The sequence below is a fragment of the Delphinus delphis genome, chromosome 19, assembly GCF_949987515.2.
Source record: "Delphinus delphis chromosome 19, mDelDel1.2, whole genome shotgun sequence".
NCBI classification, from domain to species: Eukaryota; Metazoa; Chordata; class Mammalia; order Artiodactyla; family Delphinidae; genus Delphinus; species Delphinus delphis.
The window spans coordinates 5,994,632-6,015,598 of record NC_082701.1 but is presented as its reverse complement, the minus strand read 5'-3'; the positions used below and the strand labels follow the sequence as shown (position 1 = coordinate 6,015,598).

The following is a 20,967-nucleotide window of genomic DNA, read 5'->3' as shown; positions in this document are numbered from 1 at the left end:
GACAGCCTTTATGCCTCTTCACCAGGGCCACCTCCCCTGGCAGGGTCATAAATTTGTCACCTGCACGATGAAGAGTGGATGCCGCCTCTCCTCTGAGCCCAGGGTAGAGAGACAGGGAGATGGTGGGACTGTCAGAAGCACAGAGTTACACAACTAAGCCACACCCAGGGGTGAGAGCGCCTCACATGGGTGCTGACGGGCTGGACAGTGGGCTGGGTAATCCCGAAGGCTGCCTGGAAGAGGCAGCACGAGCCAGGCAGTTCTTCCATACGCTAGGTGGGCCTGGCCTCACAGCTGCTTTTCCCACCCTGCCCTCCCGCAGCCTCTCCCAGAGATGGAATACAACGGGAACCCCGAGTCGGTGGGCTACAAGATCAAGTACAGCCGGGCGGACGGCCACGGCAAGACACTGAGCCACGTGGTCCAGGACCGCGTGGAACGGGAGTACACCATCGAAGACCTGGAGGAGTGGACGGAGTACCGCGTCCAGGTGCAGGCCTTCAACGCCATCGGGAGCGGGCCCTGGAGCCAGACGGTGTTGGGCAGGACCCGGGAGTCAGGTACTGCCCCCTCATGCCAGCTACCCCACCCGCTTCGCCACCCTGGGGCCTGGGGATACCCCCCACCTTTGTCTCTCTGCCCTCAGGGCCTTCTAAGGGCTCAAAGGCTGGAGCTGTTGTGCGAAAATGTCCTGGGCTCCTTTTCCTACTTGTGCTCAGCGTCCCGCAGAGCACCCTGTGTGTGCGTGGCCGCGCCTTCCAGAACCTGATTTTCCCAGCACTGCTTCCAGAGGTTCCCAGGAGGGGCTTCCCGCCTCTGTGTCCCCACTTGTAACCCTGACACCCAGCGGTGCCTGTGAGACCCCAAGATGGAGGTGGGGGGGTGGGGAGAGGGTACGGGTTGGGTGAGCTCTCAGAACATTCCAGAAGCAGCAGCGGCTCATAGGGGCCTGGCAAGGGGACACCCACGGAATATGTGCTCCCGGCCTACAGGCAGCCCTCATCCAGCCGCGTGTGGCGTGTAGCTCTGTGGCTTTTTCCTAACGCCCTTTAAATGACGGCTGCTTTCCCACCCTAGCCCCTCCCCCACCCCTCGCTGCTACGCCGGCAGGAAATGCAGTCTCATCCTAACGTTAGTCTGAGGGGGGATAACGGGGAGGCTGATCTGAAGCCAGAAGCAGCATCTGCGACACTCCGGAGCCAAAGGCATCATCGTCGCAGAATAATTTGCTACTTGGGGACCGTGCCCCGTTTCCTTCCTCAGACCCCACTCCACCCCCTCCACTGTCGGGTCCGCTCTGGGTCGTGAGCTGCTTCTCTCCGCTCCTTTCTCCCCCAGTGCCGTCCTCGGGCCCCACCAACGTGTCTGTGCTGGCCACCACCTCCAGCAGCATGCTGGTTCGCTGGAGCGAAGTCCCAGAGGCCGACCGCAACGGGCTGGTGCTGGGCTACAAGGTGAGTCCCAGATCCAAGCACGGGAGGGGGCTGGAGCCCCTGCACCCACTTCCCTGTCCTCGCAACCCCCTGGGGCCCAGGACTCTGCCTTCTACAGTGGATACGGGGGATCTGCCGGCGGCATCCGTTGGTCACCATGACAACCAAGGAGTCCTCCCTTGGGGGTGGGGAAGCTTCCCATGAAGGCCTGAGGTCCTTGGGGCAGCTCTGCCTCCCCCAGGAGGCCACACTGGGTGCCCCAAGCCTCACTCTCAGCCCCGATGGGCCCAGCTTCAATTTCCATTATCTTCTAGAATTCCTCCCAAAGCTGCACCTACCGCCCCAGCCTGGAAGTCAGGAGACGTAGCTTAACATCCCAGCTCTGCCACTACTGGCTGTGTGACCTTGGGCAAGTCATGCCCCCTCTCTGGGCCTGTTTTCTCAGCTGGATGCTCTCTAAGGAACCTTCCAGCTGCATGGCTGACTGCATCTTTGTGTCCCCCTCCCTCCCCGAGCACTAGGCTTGTGTAACCTGGGAACCAAGCCCTTCCAGGGAGCCCCAGGTCCGCCCACTCATCCTCACCCACCTGGCTCCTGGGGAGGAGATAGGAGAGGTTCTGGCGGGACCAGACCCAGGCCGGAGGCCCTCACCCCTGCGCTGGGCTCCAACAGGTGCTGTATAAGGAGAAGGACTCAGACTCCCAGCCCCGGTTCTGGCTGGTGGAAGGGAACTCGTCACGCAGCGCCCAGCTCACAGGCCTGGGCAAATACGTGCTGTACGAGGTGCAGGTGCTAGCCTTCACGCGCATCGGGGACGGCAGCCCCAGCCATCCTGCCATCCTGGAGCGGACGCTGGATGACGGTGCGTTTCCGTCCCTGGGAGCCTGGGGAAGGCTGAGAGCTGCGCTTTGTCCACCCCTACCCTGCCCAGCCCTGCCCCGCCCCTCTGAGGTCTCTCTCTGCCCCAAAGGGAACCGTGGCCTCAGGCTTCTGCTGGGGGAAGCAGGTCACTGAGGGCCACCAACCCCACTGCAAGGGATGCTAATTACAAACTGCGCATCCCTAAGGAAGAAATGACAATGCAAGGGCAGACTGGCATCTGATCCAGTCTCTCGGGGACAGGTGAACAGAAAAGAGGATTTGTACCCGCTTTGATTTCTTGTTCACCTGGGGCAGGCTCTCTCCGAGCCCAGGTCTGTGCAAGCGAAAGGCTTGATTTTTTCCTTTACACAAGCCTACGGGTCCTGTTAGCAAATGAGTGACTCCTGCCGGGCTCCAGGCATTCATCTCTGCAGCAAAACTCCCCATCGGAGGCTGAGCTGACAGGTCCTTTGCCCCCCTTTCTCCTCCCCACACACATCCTCACATACTGCTCACCAAAAACACTTGTGGGGTCAGGACGAGAGTGCAAAGCGAAGCCCAAACACCATATGTCTCTGTTCTAAAGTGATAAATGAAGCTAATGATCTGTTAAATTAAATATGTTCTACGCTCCTGCCGTGACAGATATACCCTCCTAATGACCTGGAAGGCCAAGTTCAAGTTTAGAAATCTCAGATTTCTTGGCATTCCGAATTAGATCGAGGCAGCCTGGGAAGAGCTGCCCCACCAGCCATCCCCCGACTCTGCCACCCTGTTGTCTCCCCCCGTCCCCATCTCCTCTGGCCCATATCATTCAGTTTCCATGCATTTGCCCAAAACACCTGCCCCTTGGCCATCCCTCCGTCCAGAGGGACAAGTCTACACCCTCAGGGGGGTGGCTCCGGGCCCCTGTAGAAGGGAAGCATGCCTGGGGCTGTTTGGGCAGGGAGCTCCGCATCCACGGGTCCCAGAGTGAGGTCCAGAGAGGAGCGGTGGAGCTCCAGGCCCGCGGGTCCCGGAGTGAGGTCCAGAAAGAGGAGCGGTGGAGCTCCAGGCCCGCGGGTTGCAGAGTGAGGTCCAGAAAGAGGAGCGGTGGAGCTCCAGGCCCGCGGGTCCCAGAGTGAGGTCCAGAAAGAGGAGTGGTGGAGCTCCAGGCCCGCAGGTTCCAGAGTGAGGTCCAGAAAGAGGAGTGGTGTGTGCTTGGGGTTGGCGCTTTCATTTGCCCCAAAGCTGGAGCCTCGGCCCCGTCTAGTTCCTGCCAAGTAACGCATAAACCTCACTGATAGCATCTCCCTGTCCTGTGTGAGGACACGGTGCCAAGCACAGACACACACTCCTCAAAAGTTCAGCGAGCAGAGTGACCCCTTCCCCTGCCCCCCGCCGTACTGCTCTGCCGGAGCCGGGCTGGTTTAGGGGCTGAGCAGCAGCTGCAGTGTCCCCTGCTTCTCCTCTTACCCTCCAGTCCCGGGACCACCCATGGGCATCCTGTTCCCAGAGGTGAGGACCACATCGGTTCGGCTGATCTGGCAGCCCCCCGCCGCCCCCAACGGCATCATTCTTGGTAAGCCTGTACCCTTCCTGGGCCCTGGCTGCAGGAAGAAGGAGGTATAAGGTGTAAAGGAGGCAGTTCAGTCTTGGCCGGAGAGAGGCTAAGCCCAGGACAAGTGTCCACATTCCTCAAGAATGGTTGTGAGTCTAATTTCTCCTACTGGAAATCTCAGCCTGTAAGATTATCAGCTGGAGGGCAAGGTTGGGGCTCAGGTGTCTCAGGGACCATTGGTCAGCTCTGTGCCTCCACGTGACCCAGGTCCCCAGGGGACTGGCCATCTGGTGACCCTCGGCCGCTGTTCCTAAGTGTAGCCAGGTGAGGGCGCACTGGCTGGCTCAGCGCAGCCGCGCCCACAGGTGGGAAAGGAGGCCTAAGGCACCCAGGAGGGATGCTACAGGTCGGAAGCATCATTTCGTAGTCACGGTTCCTGCTAACACACACACACACGCAGACACACACACGCACACGCAGACACACACGCACACACACACACACACGCAGACACACACACACACACACACACACACGAGAAGACTCACAGGCTTGAAATGAACAGCTGTGTGAACTTGAGCAAGTCGGCTTCCCTCCATGGCCTCAGCCCCTCACCTGTAGAATGGGGGATCGGACCACCTGTGCCGGTCCAGGGCTCAGTCCTGGCATCGTGCAGCACCCGCCCCCTGTGAAAGCTGTGCCTCTGGAGACAGAGTCGATGGAGCTGGGGGTTGGGGGGTGGGGGGAAGGCGTTTGGGCTTAGAAAGACCTGGGCTGGAATTCCAGCTTGGTCAATTCCTGGCAGGTGGCCTGGCCTCCCTGAGCCTCAGTTGCCTCGTCGGGGGCTGGGCTGGGGGTTGCAGACGCTGCATAGAGCACCTGCTCGTGCCTCCCGCAGCCCCACCTCCCCACGGCCCGTCTCCTTCCTTCCCCGCAGCCTACCAGATCACACACAGGCTCAACGCCACCACGGCCAACGCTGCCACGGTGGAGGTGCTCGTGCCCAGCGCCCGCCAGTTCACGGCCACCGGCCTCAAGCCAGAGTCCGTCTACCTGTTCCGCATCACGGCCCAGACCCGCAAGGGCTGGGGAGAGGCCGCCGAGGCCTTGGTGGTGACCACGGAGAAGAGAGGTGACTGCCCACCGGGACTGGGGAGGCCTGGGGGGCCTCGGGGGGGGGGGGCACCCGCAGCTGGCCCGGGAGCTCACACCATCTCCTCGTGCACGGCTGGGAGTGGGCTAGTTGTGAGTCTCTTGCCCTGGTCCAGAATGGAAAGTGGGCTCAAATCTCTGAGGCCAAGGTCAGCAAGGGCTCCAGCAGACTTCCAGAGCTGATCTGGGAGTTCCCCTCCCCAGGGTCCTGCCCTGCCCAGATTTTCTAAAGGGCAAGCCAGTGAGACCAGCTTCCTTCCTCTCTCCCCTCCTTCTCAAGAGGAGACCGTGTCCAGTTGGGTGGAGGATGGGACTGCAGCCTAGAGCCCTGGCTGCCGTCGCCCTGCCTCCCTGAGCCGGCTTCTCGCCCAAAGTTGGGTTCCCCAGAAGCAGGCCTGAGCCCCAGATCCCTGTGAGCCTGATTTATTAGACAGTGTTCCCAGGAAAAACCAGGAGGACAGTGCTTCTCAGCCAGGGTGCCCTTGCCTCCACCCCGGGATACTGGGCAGAGTCTGGGTGTCACAGGTGGAATGGAAGTGCCCCTGGCATCTAGAGGGTAGAGGCCGGGGCGCCGCTACACATCCTGCAACGCACAGGATAGGTCCCGCAATAAAGACTCATCCACCCAAGAGCCAGAGTGCAGAGACCAAGAATCCCGCCATGGGGCGTGGGGAAGTGAGCAGAGGCCAAGCCCTCGCGGGGGACAAAGCCGAGTCCCACCGAGGGAGATGTGGGCTCAGCCCCACCCCACTGGGGACAGCGTAGGTCCCATCTCAGCACCGTGCAGACCGGGGCAAAGGAACTGGGGCGTTCACACCACCTCACTGTCAGCCCTGTGCTGGGGCTGCCCTCAGGGGGTGTAGATTCCCAGGCACCTGGGCCTCGAGTAGCCCAGGGACAGTCGCTGGCCAGGAGCCACGGTGCTGACTGTTGGGACCTGCGTGCAGAAATGGGATGGGATGGGGGGCATCAGTGCTCCCGGGGGCCGAGAAAGTGCACCCCCACCTCCGCCGTGGCCTCACCTGCTCCTCCCCGATCCACCCCCTCCAGACCGCCCGCAGCCCCCCAGCAAGCCCGTGGTGCAGCAGGAGAACGTGAAGGCACGCAGCGTGCTCCTGTCCTGGGAGCCCGGGAGCGACGGGCTGTCCCCCGTGCGCTACTACACCATCCAGACCCGCGAGCTGCCCAGCGGCAGGTGGGCCCTGCACTCAGCCTCTGTGAGCCACAACGCCTCCGCCTTCGTTGTGGACAGGTGAGGCCCCCGTGTGTCCGCCAGCATCTCCGCTCGGCCCCTCCCGGCCCAGACCCCGCCCACCCCCAGATCGCTTCCACAGCCCGCATCCCCCGGGACCTCTCCGCATCCACGCTCATCCCCTCCAGCTCTGTCCTAACCTCCCTCCCCACTCTCTCTGGAGCCTTGTTAGGGCTGCCTCTTATTATCTATTTCTGGAGCCTAGAAGCCCCCTCCGTGAAAGGCTCCGCCATCCTTCATTAGCTGGATTTCTCCAGCCAGGCGGAGCCTCCCTCTCCATCCTTAATAGGGGAGTGGAGCTTCGCTCCAAAATTCTGCCTTCAACTTAATTCCTAGTGGGATGTGGGGTTTTTTTTGGGTTTTTTTTGGTTTTTTTTTTTTGCGGTACGCGGGCCTCTCACTGTTGTGGCCTCTCCCGCTGCGGAGCACAGGCTCCGGACGTGCAGGCTCAGTGGCCATGGCTCACGGGCGCAGCCGCTCCGCGGCATGTGGGATCCTCCCAGACCAGGGCACGAACCCGTGTCCCCTGCATCGGCAGGCGGACTCTCAATCACTGCGCCACCAGGGAAGCCCGGGATGTATTTTTAACATTCCAGTTGATGAGACCGAGAGTTTTGAGCAAGACGTTTCTCCTCACTCCCCCTCCCACCCTCAATAAATCAGAAAGGAAGCTGTTTGCCTGCAGAGGAAATGAGGCTTATCGAGATGAAGTGCTGGTTAACTCCTGAGACCCTCAGCCCTTCCTGAATTCACTAAATGCAAGAGAGGGCTGGGGGAGGTGTCAGCTCTGAGGGGAAGTTACTGGAGCTTTCCTACCTCCAGGCCCCTCTCAGATAGGGGATATGTGGACGTTTCCACTTGGGGACCTTTGGCATCTAGCTACGGCCAAGGTGAGGCCACACCCTGAGCTGGCCTGGTCTAGGGCACCCCAGGGCCTGGCCCGAGCTTGTTGCCTGTCTGTGTGATGGACCCACAGCTGCTGGGGCTGCCCTGGGGAGATGGGAAGCAGGGACGGCGGGGCAGGGCCATTAGGGGACACCTCTGTTCATCAAACCCGATTCCCCTACACAGGCTCAAGCCCTTCACGTCCTACAAGTTCCGAGTGAAGGCCACCAATGACATTGGGGACAGTGAGTTCAGCAAGGAGTCGGAACCACTGACCACCCTGCAGGCCGGTCAGTGCCCTCCACTGGGGTCTCTTTCTCTTGGTCCCCTGGGCACTTGCTGGGCCCTGGGCATGCTCTTCTGGGGGAGGAGCCTCCAAAGATGGGTGGGGCGCTGGGCCTGCTGGGCCCTTGGTCTGGCTCCCCAGGCAGAGTCCCAAGGAGGTTTGGGCCAGAGGGGCCTTTGCCATGGGCTCAGGACCCACAGCCGGCCTGGCATCCTCGTGTGTTTCTTCTCTGTCCTCGAAGCTCATGGCCGACCCCAGAAAACCTCAGTGGGAGTGGGGAGGCCTGTGGCACTGGGTGCAGAGAGGAGGGGATCGGGGCCCTTGGGTTTGGGCTGGGGTCAAGGTCCCGGCCCCTCTCCCACTTTACACTGGCTCTTTGTTGTACAGAACTTGGGGCGGTGGGCATGAGGAGGGGCTTAAGCGGGACCAGTGTCTGCAGAATCTGGTCCCATGGCTCCCAGGGGGCCTAAGTCCCACCCACCCCCAGAGCTCACCTGTCCGCCTCTCCCCCCAGCCCCTGACGAAGCACCCACAATTGTCTCGGTGACACCGCACACCACCACCTCCGTGCTGATCCGATGGCAGGTACGGCCGGGCAGGCGGGGAGGGGCCCGTGTCCCACGAGGACTCAGACACACCCTGTGCTGGGACCAGAAAGACAATAGCCCCCGCAGGGCTGGAACACGGCACCCACGTGCGTAGACACGCACACACGCGTGTGTACACATGCACACCCTTCATTCCACCTCCAGATGATACGGTCCTACCCTGTACCCTTCTGTGGATGAGGACCCAGACTCGGGGAGGTGACAAGAATGCCCCAGGTCACACAGCTACTAGGTGGCAGGGCCAAGTTCGGTGCCCTTACGTCAGCAGAATCCTTGCACAGAGAAGGGCTGGGGGCTGTCGGGGCCTCCAGCGTCTCTGTGAACCCCAGCCCCGCTCTGAGTGGAGGGATTCCCGACAGAGACCAGTCACAGGCGGGCCTGCCTCACCTGCGCCCAGGCTGGGCTTCGGTCCTGCCACCGTGAGCGGGAGCCCGTCATCCAGGTGCAAAGAACCAGCCTCCCACCTCTCCTCCGCCAACCGCCTGCTCATCCCTTCACGGCCTGAGGAAGACCCGGGACGCATCTCAGAGACCCAGCTGCCCGTGGGTGCCTTTAGGACCCCCGCCAGCCCCTGAAGCCCACTCCCGGGGCTCAGCGGGTCACCCACGGAGGCCCCAAAGCCCTGAACTCCTGTCTCCGTTTCTCAGGATTAGAGGGGCAGGTGCCAACCTTTGCCCACCTGCAGCCCCCCTGAAGGGAAAGCCCTTGAAGAGAAAACAGGAGGGACCCCCCCGACCCCTCCCACAGCTCAAGGCCCCACCTGAGAAGGACAGTCCCTTAAGTGAAAATGACCTAGTGCAGCGGGGAGCCGACCAAGGCTGGAGCAGGTCGGGGCCATCGTGATGAAGGGGGCAGGGAGGCACCAGCTACAGCCAGGAATACAGTTAAGGAGCTAATAAAAGGCTGAACCATTTCAGCAGGTTTTTTAGAAGAGGCATCATAAATAAGTAGTTTCTGGGACTTCCCTGGTGGCACAGTGGTTAGGAATCCGCCTGCCAATGCAGGGGACACGAGTTCGATCCCTGGTCCGGGAAGATCCCACATGCCGCGGAGCAACTAAGCCCGTGTGCCGCAACTACCAAGCCTGTGCTCTAGAGCCTGCGAGCCACAACTACTGAGCCCATGTGCCACAACTACTGAGCCCGCGCGCCTAGAGCCTGTGCTCCACAACAAAGAGAAGCCACCGCAATGAGAAGCCCGCACACCGCAACGAAGAGTGGCCCCCGCTCGCCGCAGCTAGAGAAAGCCCGTGCGTAGCAATGAAGACCCAACACAGCCAAAAGTAAATAAATAAAGTAGTTTCCACCTTCTCCAGAAGCCTGTTCTCCAACTCGTCTGAGGACGGGAGCAGGAAGCAAAGAGGAAAACGATCAAGGCAGAGAGGGGCAGCGCACGAAGACACGCCACCCTCGTTCTTGCTGAAAAGCAGGGCGAGGACTCTCCCTAATTCCCTGGAAACTCCAGGAAATCCTGGCCAGGGCACGTGATCATGTGAGGAAGTTTCTAGACAAGGAACTACTCTTTGAGACGGTTCTGCGTCCAGAGTCATGCTCAGGGCCCCCATGATGCTGTGTGACCTTGGGCAAGTTCCTCACCATCTCTGAGCCTCACTTTCCTCTCTGTTCAGTGGGGATGGCATGATGTTTCCCGCCCTGCCCTGCCTCCCAGGGAATGCTACAGGGATGGAGTAACCTCGTTGGAAATGCTTCGTAAATTAAGAATGCTCAATGCCACTTTGATTCCTTTTCCCAGTTAAGACACAGTGCCTGCTGTGTGGCTGCAGGACGCAGGATGGGGAGGGAGGCAGGGGCGGAGGGGAAGGGGATGCCCAGCCATGGTCCAGCCCGGCCGGCCCCACCCCCACTCCCTTCCCTGCAGCCACCATCAGAAGACAAGATCAACGGCATCCTCCTGGGCTTCCGGATCCGGTACCGGGAGCTGCTCTACGAGGGTCTGAGGGGCTTCACGCTGCGTGGCATCAACAACCCGGGGGCCAAGTGGGCAGAGCTCACCTGTGAGTGACAGTGGAGGGAGTCGGGGGCGGGCGGGGGCGTGAAGCTCTCAGCATCCTGGAATCACACTAACCCGAAACCCTGGCGCCCTCCCCTGTGTGTGCCTCTCATCGCATCCCATTCAATCCCCAAGGGCATGTTTATTGAGCACCTTCTATGCTCCAGACACCGGGGGGGGGGGGGGGGGGGGGGGGGGACACCAGTGAACAAGACAGACAAGGTCCCTGCCCTCTCAGACAGCTTGCAGGCTGGGGGAGGAGCCAGGCGCTGGAGAAGAAAACCCTGCTATAGGTAATCTAAGACCGTCGGCATGGCCTCTGTGAAGCACATATTCCAGGAGGTCCTAAAGCAGGTGTCAGAAAAGGCTTCCCCGGGGGTGGCTGTGGTGCCGACACTGACGGATGATTCCAGGTCAACCAGTCCAGAGGAGGTTGGCGGGGGAGGGTGGATCCTGGCGTGTGCAAAGGGCCTGAGGTGGGAAGGACCCAAAGCAAAGCCTGGTCATGTCCCAAGGGCAGCAGTCTGGCCCCCTCTGGTTCCTCAGGGAGATGACCATTCTGCCCTGGGGTCCCCGGAATCCAGACTGCCTCTGCAGCAGGAAGGAAAAAATTCAAGAAGCCAAGTAAAAATCCCAGAGAGTCACACACAAGCAAAGGAATGACACGTCGTACTTCTGGGTTAGGATGGTTACTTTGGGGTCTTGAGGGCCATGGCTGGTGATGGGGTCCAGAAGCAGTGGCCCCAGTTAGAGGCGAATACAGTGACGTAGGCAAGAGCATGAGGTTGGTGCCAGGGCAGCCGGCATGAGATGCAGTCGAGGGCCTGTTTGGGAGACGTTGTGCTCTGAGCCCCACCACACACACGCGCACTGATTCAAGCTGGGGAGAGGGAGGCCGGTGGGACGGGGAGGGGTCTGGAGGATTTGGTCCCCAGGTGGGTGGTGGTACCAAACCAGAGACACTGGGAGAACAGGAACAGTTTAAGATCCTCTGCGTTTTGATTTTTCCTCCCATCCTTCTCGTAAACCCTCTGCACCTTGTCTCCTAGCAGGTATTAACAGACAAGATGATGGAACACGTAGCCAAGGAAAATTAATAGAAAACCTCAGAAAGAGCTGATACAGCAGCTTGCGTTATTTTGTTTTATTTTTTGGCAGACATGTGCTGGTCGTTGTGATTTTATAGGCCTGTGTATAATACAGTCATATTTCCTGGTAGTAAAATGGTTTCTGGTTCATATGAGGAAATTAATGACACCACTCTATCATGGCAGGAACTCAGCCTTAGACAAGGGACCAGAGCTGTCCCTATCTGGGGGTGCTGGGCTCCCAGGGGCTCCTGTGCCCTGTGACCTCCAGCAGGTGCACACCAGGACGGGATGGCACTGTCCTGGGAGTTGCCTCTTCCCCCCCCCCCATCCCCGCTCCCACCCTGGCCCCTCACTCAGGAATCTGGAGGGCCCTTCCCTCTGCATGCGTGTTCCCATCCCGCCCACCTCATCGGGGTCTGTGTGGCTCGGGGGTGTGTGTGTACTAACCTCCTCTGTCTGCTGTCTCCCTCCGGCCCCCTCCACCCCACCCCAACCCCGTAGCCTTGTACTCCGTGCGGGACCTGAGCCGGCCCAGCCTCACGCAGTACGAGCTGGACAGTAAGTCCCCCTGCACGGCGGCTCCCCGACGGGCCCCGCCTTCCACGGGGAGGGGAGAGGGGCCTCCGAGGACGCCTGACCACAGCTGAGTGGTGCGCCCACCTCAGGCTGCTTGAAGAAGGGGAACCCCCTGCACACGCGTGACTTTCCTGAAATACACAGAAAAGCAGGGGGTCGCCAGGGAAGGTCTGCTCCAGGCCACCGTCCATCAGTGCAGGACAGAAAGGGAAATGGCTAAGGCCTCGTCCTCCTGGGGGGCGGGGGACGGCGAGAGGAGGTGCGCGGTAGGGGCCGGGGGTCCACAGGCAGGCGTCCAAGTTGCTGCCGCTCTGTCTCGTCCCATCAGAGGCACTTGTCAGCTCAGCTCTGTCTTTCAAGCCAAGGCCCACCCTGGAGTGAGCAGAGCCCCCGTCTTCCCTCAGGGACCAGGAAATGTCCCCACCTGGTGCCCCGAGCCCTAGCTCTTTCCTAACGTCCCAGAGGACATTCTCCCCGAGGCCCGGAGCTTTGGACCAGGGGGGCCTCCCGTTAATAGCACGCGTTTGACTGAATTGTGCCTCTCGGTCCTTCCTGAACCGACAGCCCTCGCGGGTGCAGGGCCAGGGCTATCGGGGTGCTTAGGGCTTCCACCTGGGGAGGGGGAGCTGTGGAGGGGAACGCAGAGGAGACTGGGGGAACGTGTCAGCCACCCCCCAGCAGGGACGGCAACTCCCACCCAGGGTGTCGGGGCTTGTTTTCCTGCAGCTGCTCCCCTGTCCCAGCTTCGTCTAAGCGTCTCCCCCCAAGCACCCCAACTGAGCAAGAACATAGAGTTTCTTCGCCCCAGATTCGCCTCCAATGAGCCTTTTCTCTTTAGGGCTGGGCCCTGCCCCCCGCGTTAAGAGCTGGTTGCTGGAGACTTGGGGGCGGGGGGAAGCTGGGAACTTGAAGCAGCTAAAGTGGCCAGTGTGTCCAGGACAGGCAGGGGAGGATGGCCTGTGGCCTGGCGCCTCTGGGACAGTTTTGCTTCACACCTGTTGTCCCAGCATAAATGTTAACAGTGCACCTTTCGGTCTCAAAAATGCCCAAGGTGGTCACACTTGGCCAGGATGCCACCCAGTGTCACCCTGTGTCCAGATTCCCAGGGATGAGTCAGAGCATCCCTCTCCCCAGTGTCGGCTGCCCCACCTCTTACCTGTTCTTTCCTGAACCTGCACTCAGGGGTCCAGACTCGCAGGGGTGCATCATCACAGCGCCCCCTGCAGCCGCCCCACTCCACGCCGCCCCCGTCCACTGCAGGGCCAGTGACCTCTGTGTGCCTCTCCCCTCCCCCACTCTCACCCCCAGACCTGAACAAGCACCGGCGCTACGAAATACGCATGAGTGTGTACAACACTGCGGGCGAGGGGCCCTCCAGCCCCCCACACGAGGTCTTCGTCGGGGAGGCAGGTGAGCGCCGCTGCCCTTCCAGCCCCAGCACACCTTTCCCACGCCCCGCCCCGGAAGCCCAGTAGGAGGAGAGACGGGAGCTGGGGGGACCACACCCCGCCCCCAGCCCACCTCCTCTTCCTCCTCCCTGAGGTCCCCTCACGCACTCACCACCCCTCTCACCCTCCAGTGCCCACGGCAGTGCCCCGCAACGTGGCTGTCCACGGCGCCACGGCCACGCAGCTGGATGTGACGTGGGACCCACCCCCGCCGGAAAGCCAGAACGGAGACATCCAGGGCTACAAGGTACAGGCGCTCCGGCAGAGAGCAAGGTTCAGAGGGACACAGGGCCGGGTGGTGGTTGGGAGTGACCCAGCAGTGGTGAGGTCCCGGGGCTACACCTGATCCCTTGACTGTTTGCACCCAATCCCCTGAAACACCTGCAGCTGGAGCAAGACTCCGCCCATCCCCCCCCCCCCCCGCGGCGTCCTTGGGGCAGGCGGCGCTCAGATGCTAGAAATTCAGGACACCCCCCAGCTTGTATCATCCCTGGGCAGTACACGCCCCCCAGCCCCCACCCAGCCCACCAGCTCCCGATGCCAACGTGAGACCTCTCAAAGTGGTTATCTGGCCAACCCTAGTTACCATATGGATGCAAACTGAATGGCCAATTAGCAAAGGACCACCGGCCAGGTGTTGGTAATTTCTGTTTAAAGTTATTTCTAGATTTTAGGCAACATCTTGTGTTATGGCAGGATTCAATTTGTCTCCAGACTTCGCAAAGCCCCTTAGAGCTCCTTAATCCTCCTGAAAGCCCAGTAAAGCTGGTAGGTTATAATGTTTGTGCCCATTGTACAGATGAGGAAACGGAGACCCAGGTTAGTGGTTCAACAAGGTCACAGAAAAAGCAGATAGATGGCAGAGAGTCAGATTCCAGGTCTGCTCGCCGTCACCCTGTGAAAGGTGGGGAGACAGCGCTGAGCACACAACCGCTGGAGGAGGCGGCAATAATAGTAATAATAATAATCACGTGCTGCTCGTTTGGACGCTCAGCCCGTGGCCACGTCTGAGGCCTACCTCCTGTGCCGCTGTCCAGCGCCGCTCTGATTCCTGGTGGTTGTTTGTTATTCCAGAGAGTAGCCTAGTGCGGTGGCAAGGTGGGAAGGGTGGGAGCACCCAGGAGCTTCCCGGCTTCCCCGGCTCAGCCCTCGTCCCACAGGCAGAAACTGAGTTTCCACAAAGGTAAGGGCCTTGCCCGGTCCCACGGCTTGTGGAGACCCCATTTCAGACAGAATCTGGTATAGGAGTCTGGTTCTGTGTGGGGTGAAGGAGGCGGGAGAGAGGAAGGAAGACGTCTCGCGAAGGATGCTCTGAAGATGGATGTCGCTCCCGCGCAGCGCCAGCTGGGAGAACTAAACGTTGCGCCACTAGCAGATGCCGCCCTGGGGAAGAAGGAGTCGGGCAGGGCGTGCAACAGTTTGGCAGCCACCAGACCAGGGAGGTGTGGAAGTCTCCAGTTAAGGGACGGTCCCAGGAAATGTGTGGTTGCCCAGACATCACACAGCAGACATCCACGTGCTCAGGGAAACATCATAACCAACCATGGACATTGACAAGGGAAACAGAATTGCCACCTCCCAGACCTGCATTAACATCCGCGTTCACACACCTTAACATTAACCACACATTCACACCACCAGCCAGTGGTTGCACCAGAATGAGCTGTGACGTGTGCAGGGACAGGCACGTCCACGCATCCGGCCTTTCAGGGATGCGTGTTTATTGAGTAGTTACTTTGTGTCTAGCAGTGTCCTCGGTGCTGAGATGAAAGCAGAGACGACGTGAGCTTATTTAAACTGTAGGGGAGGAAGCCAGTGATGCACAAAGCAAAGGGCACCTCCAGGTGGTGGTAAGTGGAACGGGTCCAGGAGTAGGTTTGGCATTTTAAATAGGGTCGTTGGGAGAGCGCTTCCTGAGAAGCTGCCACGTGACCAAAGATGAAGGCGAACAGGGCGTGAATCACGTGGATCTGGGAGAAGAGTGTTCCAGGAGGAGGGGGAAGACGAGCAAAGGCCCTGAGATCCCTGGGTTCTTGGCGTGTACAAAGCCCAGCAAAGAGCCCCACGTGTCCCAGTGTGATGGGGCGCATTGCTTGGGGTCCTCAGGGCTTTGGCTGAATGAGATGGCAGCCACAGGGACTTGGGGACAGAAGAGGGACATGGGTGACTCGGGTTTTTAAAGGCTTGTGCTGGCTGTTGCGTTGAGTAGCCTGAAATGGGGAAAATGCAAAACATGAAGAGGAGGCAGCATCGTCCAGATGATGGTGGTTTAGTCCACGCAGTAGCAGGTAAGAAGCATCTGCTCTTGGTTCCATCTGAAGGGGGTAGAGCTGATAGAATTTGCTGATGGACTGAATGTGGAATGTGAGAAAAGGAGAAGCAATAAGGATTTCCAAGCAGTTGGATGACGGAGCTTCCAGTTACAGCGCAGGAAAAGGGGAGACGGTGGGAGGGGGAGGCACGGAGGGAGAGCTGGTTTGAGACGTCTGTTGGACTTCCAAGGGGAGACACCCGAGGGAGCTGGACACACAGGTGTGGAGTCCAAAGGAGAAGGTCCAGGATGGAGGTGTGAACGGTGGGATCCTCAGCATATAGATGGTCCTGAAAGCCCGGAGACTACATACAAAACACCAGAAGTCTGAAAACGGAGCCCCGGGACCAAAACAAGTGATCGAAGTCTCAGAGCCCACATGAAGAACGTGCTTCCAGAAGGAGGGAGGCAGCAGATGTGCCAACTACTACTGAGAGCTCAAACAAGATGAAATCTAGGAAGCAATTATTCAGGGACAGGCAGACAGCCCGTGAGCCTAATCCAGCCCCCCACTTGTTTTTGTAAATAAAGTTTTATTGGCATGCAGCCACACCCACTTGTTTACAGATCGCCTTTGGCTACTTTCAAGTCACAGGCAGGGTTAAATAGCTGCAACAGAGACCGTGAGGGCTGCAAAGCCTAAAATATTTCTTACCTGGCCCTTTACAGAGGGAGTTTCCAGAGCCCTGGATCAGCATTAAACAGGCCAAGTTCACAGGTGACTCTGATAAGAGCTGGGGGCGGGGAATGCCTGCTTGGAGTGGGTTCACGAGAGAATGAGGAGAGGCAGCCAGTACCGACATCCCTTTTGAGGAGTTTCGCTTTAAAGGGAAGTAACAAAATGGGGTAGAGACTGGAAAAAGACAGTCAACGGAACGGAGGCGGTTTTAAGATGGGAGGAATAACTCATTTGTGTGCTGATAGAAATGATTCTGGAAAGAGGAGGAATTTGGTGAGTCAGGGAAGAGAGGAAGCTGTGAGAGGGGCTGGGATTTAGTGCAGTAATGTGGGGCCCGCCTTAGTAGGGAGCCAGCAGTTCAGCCCTGGTCACAGGAGGGAGGCGGAGGGTAGGGACACAGGGCAGGAGGTGGTCCAGCTGGGGCAGGGAGCTTGTGGAGTCTTGTGTGATGGCTTCCGGAGCTCCGTGAAGGGTCCTGAGCCAGGAGTGAGGTTGGGGAGGGAGGGAAAATGGGGAAGGGTTGTGTGGAACTGTGATGCCGGAGACTGCAGAGAGTGGACCAGGCCAGTGTATCACGGTGGCCGGGCCACGCGAGGCTGTGCTCGTGAACTGAAAGTGTGGCTTTCCTCCAGCGACAGCCAGCGATGTGACATGTGGGCATGAACCGGACTTAACCGAGGCTGAAGTTTGGCCTGTTGCCTGTGGTGAAGCCCGAAGGGGCAGGGAATTGAGAATAGGAGAAGGTGGTGATGACGATTCACTCCTACACCTGTTCCCGTCTAAGGACGGTGTATATCCATTAGCAGATATTTATTGAGCATGATTCTAGGCACTTGAGATGCAAGGCAGCCAAAGACGTGGGCCCTCCAGGGAGCGTGTTTTCTAGCAGACACCTGGCTACCCATCAGCGGGCACGGCAACTCGGCTGTGTGCCCTTGGGGTTGGGGTCAAGCCTCAGCCCCTTGTGCTATTTGCACAGATGTCACTTAATCCTCATCCAACAAAGGTCTGCTGAATTCGGTTCACACAGGTAAGACCTGCCTGCTGAGGGTGCCCATTTATGTACGTGTGGTGGCCCTGCATCCTGGACCCCCCTCCTCCCCTTCCCAAGAACGTGATGCCAGCCACTGGCACCCCCTGTCCTGCATTGTCACTTTTCTCATGCTGAAATATGTTGCATCTTTCAAATGCCTCTTCCTGGCCTCACGTTTGCTTCAGCCATTTTTCTGGTTGGTCCCTTTATGGCAGAAACCCTCCAAAAAAATGTCTGCCCGCTGCCTCTGCCCCGTCTCTCTTGAATCCACTCCAAGTAGGTTCACTCATTCATTCCAAACAGTGAATGAATGAATGACTTCATGTGTGACTATCTACCTGTATCAGAAGACTGAAAAAAAAAAGAAGAAAGAAAAAGGGAGGGGTTAGAGAAAAGCAAGGATTTGATGGTACCGAGTCGTCCTAACTGCCGTTCACACATGCCAGGTGGGGACACTTTTATTAGCTTTCTCACTTTTATGAACTTTCTCCAGGCAAATTGAGAAATTGAGAAGCCAATAGCGTGCCGAAACCCCGTTGGCCAGCAGGTGGCGCCAAATGCCCTCTAGTCCTCTGCGGGCCAGGGACTTGTAGCTTTCCCAACGCCTTGATTCTGAGTTCTAAAAGTAGTGAAGCAATGTTCATTGCAGCACTATTTGCAATAGCCAGGACATGGAAGCATCTTAAGTGTCTATCGAAAGAGGAATGGACAAAGAAGATGTGGCACATATATCCAATGGAATATTACTCAGCCATAAAAAGAAATGAAACAGTTATTTGTAGTGAGGTCGGTGGACCTAGAGTCTGTCATACAGAGTGAAGTAAGTCAGAAAGAGAAAAACAAATACCATATGCTAACACATATATATGGAATCTAAAAAAAAAAAATGCTTCTGAAGAACCTAGGGGCAGGACAGGAATAAAGACGCAGACGTAGAGAATGGACTTGAGGACACGGGGAGGGGGAAGGGTAAGCTGGGACGAAGTGGGAGAGTGGCATGGACGTATATACACTACCAAGTGTAAAATAGATAGCTAGTGGGAAGCAGCCGCATAGCACAGGGAGATCAGCTCCGTGTGCTTTGTGACCACCGAGAGGGATGGGATAGGGAGGGTGGGAGGGACACGCGAGAGGGAGGGGATATGGGGATATATGTATATGTATAGCTGATTCACTTTGCTATACAGCAGAAACTAACACACCATTGTAAAGCGATTAGACTCCAATAAAGATGTTAAAAAAGATAATTTTTTAAAAAATAAAGTAAAATTTTGTGTAGATATCCAAAATAATAAAGAATGGCACAGTCAAAAAATAAAAATAGTGAAGGATCTGCTGCTTCGCTGGCGACGAGTGGGTGTTAACCCCTGGTGAATATGAAGTAGGGTCGTCCCTCGGAATCCGCGGGGGATCAGTTCCAGAACCCACTGTGGATACTACCAAAATCTGCGGGTGCTCAAGTCCCAGTCGGCTCTCTGTATCCGCAGTTCCACATCCACGGATTCAACCAACCGCAGATCCTGTTGTACTGCACCTGTCTATTGAGAAAAATCCACGTAGAAGTGGACCCGGGCAGTTCAAACCCGTGTTGTTCAGGGGTTCAACTATTATTGGAAGCACTGTGGACACCTGCTGCGCTCCTGGACTGAAACTTTCTGCAGAATTGCCGTGTCTTCCTTCTTTTTACAACCTTTGCATGTCACCTTGGTTTTGGGAAGTGGGTGTCCGTGACCCCCACTATACAGACGACACAACTGCGGCTCAGAGAAGTCACCTGGGCAAGTCAGTGGTGCGCTGGGGTCAGCCCAGGGCTGCCTGCCTCCACAGTGCGCTGTTCCAGCTGTCACCTGTGTCCCTGGGGGCCTTGTCAACCTGCAGATGCTGATGCCACAGGTCCAGGGTGGCTGACACTGCATCCCTAAGCAGCTCCTAGGTGATGCCGATGGGCTGGTCCTCAAAGCCAACTCTCGCCTCTCGGCTGGGTTTGAGGTAGACTTCACGCCAGCAGTCTATCTACACTGCACTCAGGGTCCTACAGAGCAGAATTGAGTTATTCCTACAGTGGCAACATTCTGAGGGCCACCCGTGCCCGCGCTCTGCTAAATCCTGCAGGCACTGCAGTGAACAGACGCATGGGCTCTCTGCCCTCATGGGGTTTACAGTCTAGCAGAGACTGAAGGATTAGCTGTGAAAAGGAACACTCTGGAAGGGTTTCTAAAACAGCTCTTAAATACACCTATACTATTTCTTGGGCGACTCACAGCTCCCATCCAGGTGTGTGGATGGTACGAAAGCAGGTGTGTCTGAGACCCTGGGATCAGGCGGGGGCAAGGGGGGAAGCCGGGGGACTGTCTCCCTCACTCCAGATGCTCTGTGCCCACAGATTTATTTCTGGGAGGCCCAGCGGCGGAACCTCACGGAGCGGGTGAAGACGCTTTTCCTGGCCGAGAACGGCGTCAAACTCAAGAACCTGACTGGCTACACCGCCTACATGGTCAGCGTGGCGGCCTTCAACGCCGCGGGGGACGGGCCTCGGAGCACGCCGGCCCGGGGCCAGACCCAGCAAGCAGGTGGGGGACAGACTGGAGGGACATACGGCGGGGAGGGCGGGGGGCACCTGGCGTCCGCGATCGTGGGGGAGTGGAGGCAGCTGAGCGATCTGGCCTGGGTCCCCGGGCCCCATGGGATGCCCTCCAGAGTGGGAGAGCACCGCCCACCCAGAGGGGCCTAGATATGAGTGCCCAGAAGAGGGGCACTGTCCCCAGAAAGCCTTGGAGAGGCCCCCAGATCTCGCCCTTCCTCCCCCCATCTTCCCCCAGTAGCCCGCCTTGCCGATGGCCAGTCCATGCCCAGCCAGCCGCCTTCTGCTCCCGGTCTGTTCCCATCTGACTTTCTCATATCTCCCTGGCTTTGTTCCCTCCACCAGCATTTACTGAGCATTCTCTGTGGGCCCGCACCGGGCCATATGCTGGGAACACGACAGTGAATAAAGCCAACAAGGGCCCACTCCTAGGGAGGGAGTCGGATGGTAAACAAGCATCTAGATGAATTAACCTCAGGTGGTAGTGGGTGTGAGTGAGCTAAGGACTGAGGCAGGGAGTGGACAGATGGCTTCGGATGGGTTCGCCTGCGGATGGCTCGCAGAGTGGCTGACATCTGAGCTGAGATTTTGGTGAGAAGAAGCCAGCCGCGGGAAGTTCTGGAGGAGAGGGGTGTTCCGGGCAGAGGGGCCAGCAGGTGCAAAGGCCTGGAGGCTGGAGGGGATTAGAGAACAGAGAGAAGGCCAGGTGGCTTGAAAGAACGGGAGTAAGAGTCAGGTGGCAGAGGGTCTGGGGGCCTTGGAAGGAAGTTTAGGATTAATTCTAAGCGTGCCGGGGAGCTGTTGGTGGGGATAAGCATCTGGGCAACAGGATCTGTCTGTGTTTATAAAAGATCGCCCTGGCTGCTGTACCAGGGACAGGCTGATGGAGGGGAGAGGAGGGAGGCAGGGAGGCCAGTTAGGAGGCTGGGCGGCAGGGCGGGGCCGAGGAGCGGGCGATGCTAAGAACCCTGCAGTCCACACGTGCAGAGCCAGCCCTCTAGATGGTATCTAGAGCCACTTCTCTGGCAACAGTACACTTGACCTTTCCGGAAGCCCTGAGGACGGACAGGGCAGGAGTTACCCGGTTTCACGATGAGCAAGGGTGGCCTGGGAAGTGATGCTTCTCCCCTAAGGTCCCCCAGCTGGTCCATGGGGGAGCAGAGACTGGGTCCCAGGATATCTGAGCATGTCCTGGGCTGTCTTCATGGCACTGGTCCTCTT

The 20,967-nt window shown here is 58.5% G+C and overlaps 1 protein-coding gene across 1 annotated transcript in view; it reads left to right on the top strand.

The window, feature by feature from the left end:
* The window catches only part of SDK2 (sidekick cell adhesion molecule 2), a 263,335-nt gene that overhangs the window by 217,905 nt on the left and 24,463 nt on the right, over nt 1-20,967 (top strand). The window contains exons 25-37 of the mRNA XM_059998549.1: nt 323-560; nt 1,339-1,454; nt 2,106-2,295; nt 3,757-3,855; nt 4,772-4,966; nt 6,037-6,238; nt 7,310-7,413; nt 7,924-7,994; nt 9,896-10,031; nt 11,620-11,676; nt 13,003-13,104; nt 13,274-13,389; nt 19,549-19,735. Coding sequence (XP_059854532.1) covers nt 323-560; nt 1,339-1,454; nt 2,106-2,295; nt 3,757-3,855; nt 4,772-4,966; nt 6,037-6,238; nt 7,310-7,413; nt 7,924-7,994; nt 9,896-10,031; nt 11,620-11,676; nt 13,003-13,104; nt 13,274-13,389; nt 19,549-19,735 — 1,813 coding nt within the window. The remainder of the gene's footprint in view (nt 1-322; nt 561-1,338; nt 1,455-2,105; nt 2,296-3,756; nt 3,856-4,771; nt 4,967-6,036; nt 6,239-7,309; nt 7,414-7,923; nt 7,995-9,895; nt 10,032-11,619; nt 11,677-13,002; nt 13,105-13,273; nt 13,390-19,548; nt 19,736-20,967) is intronic.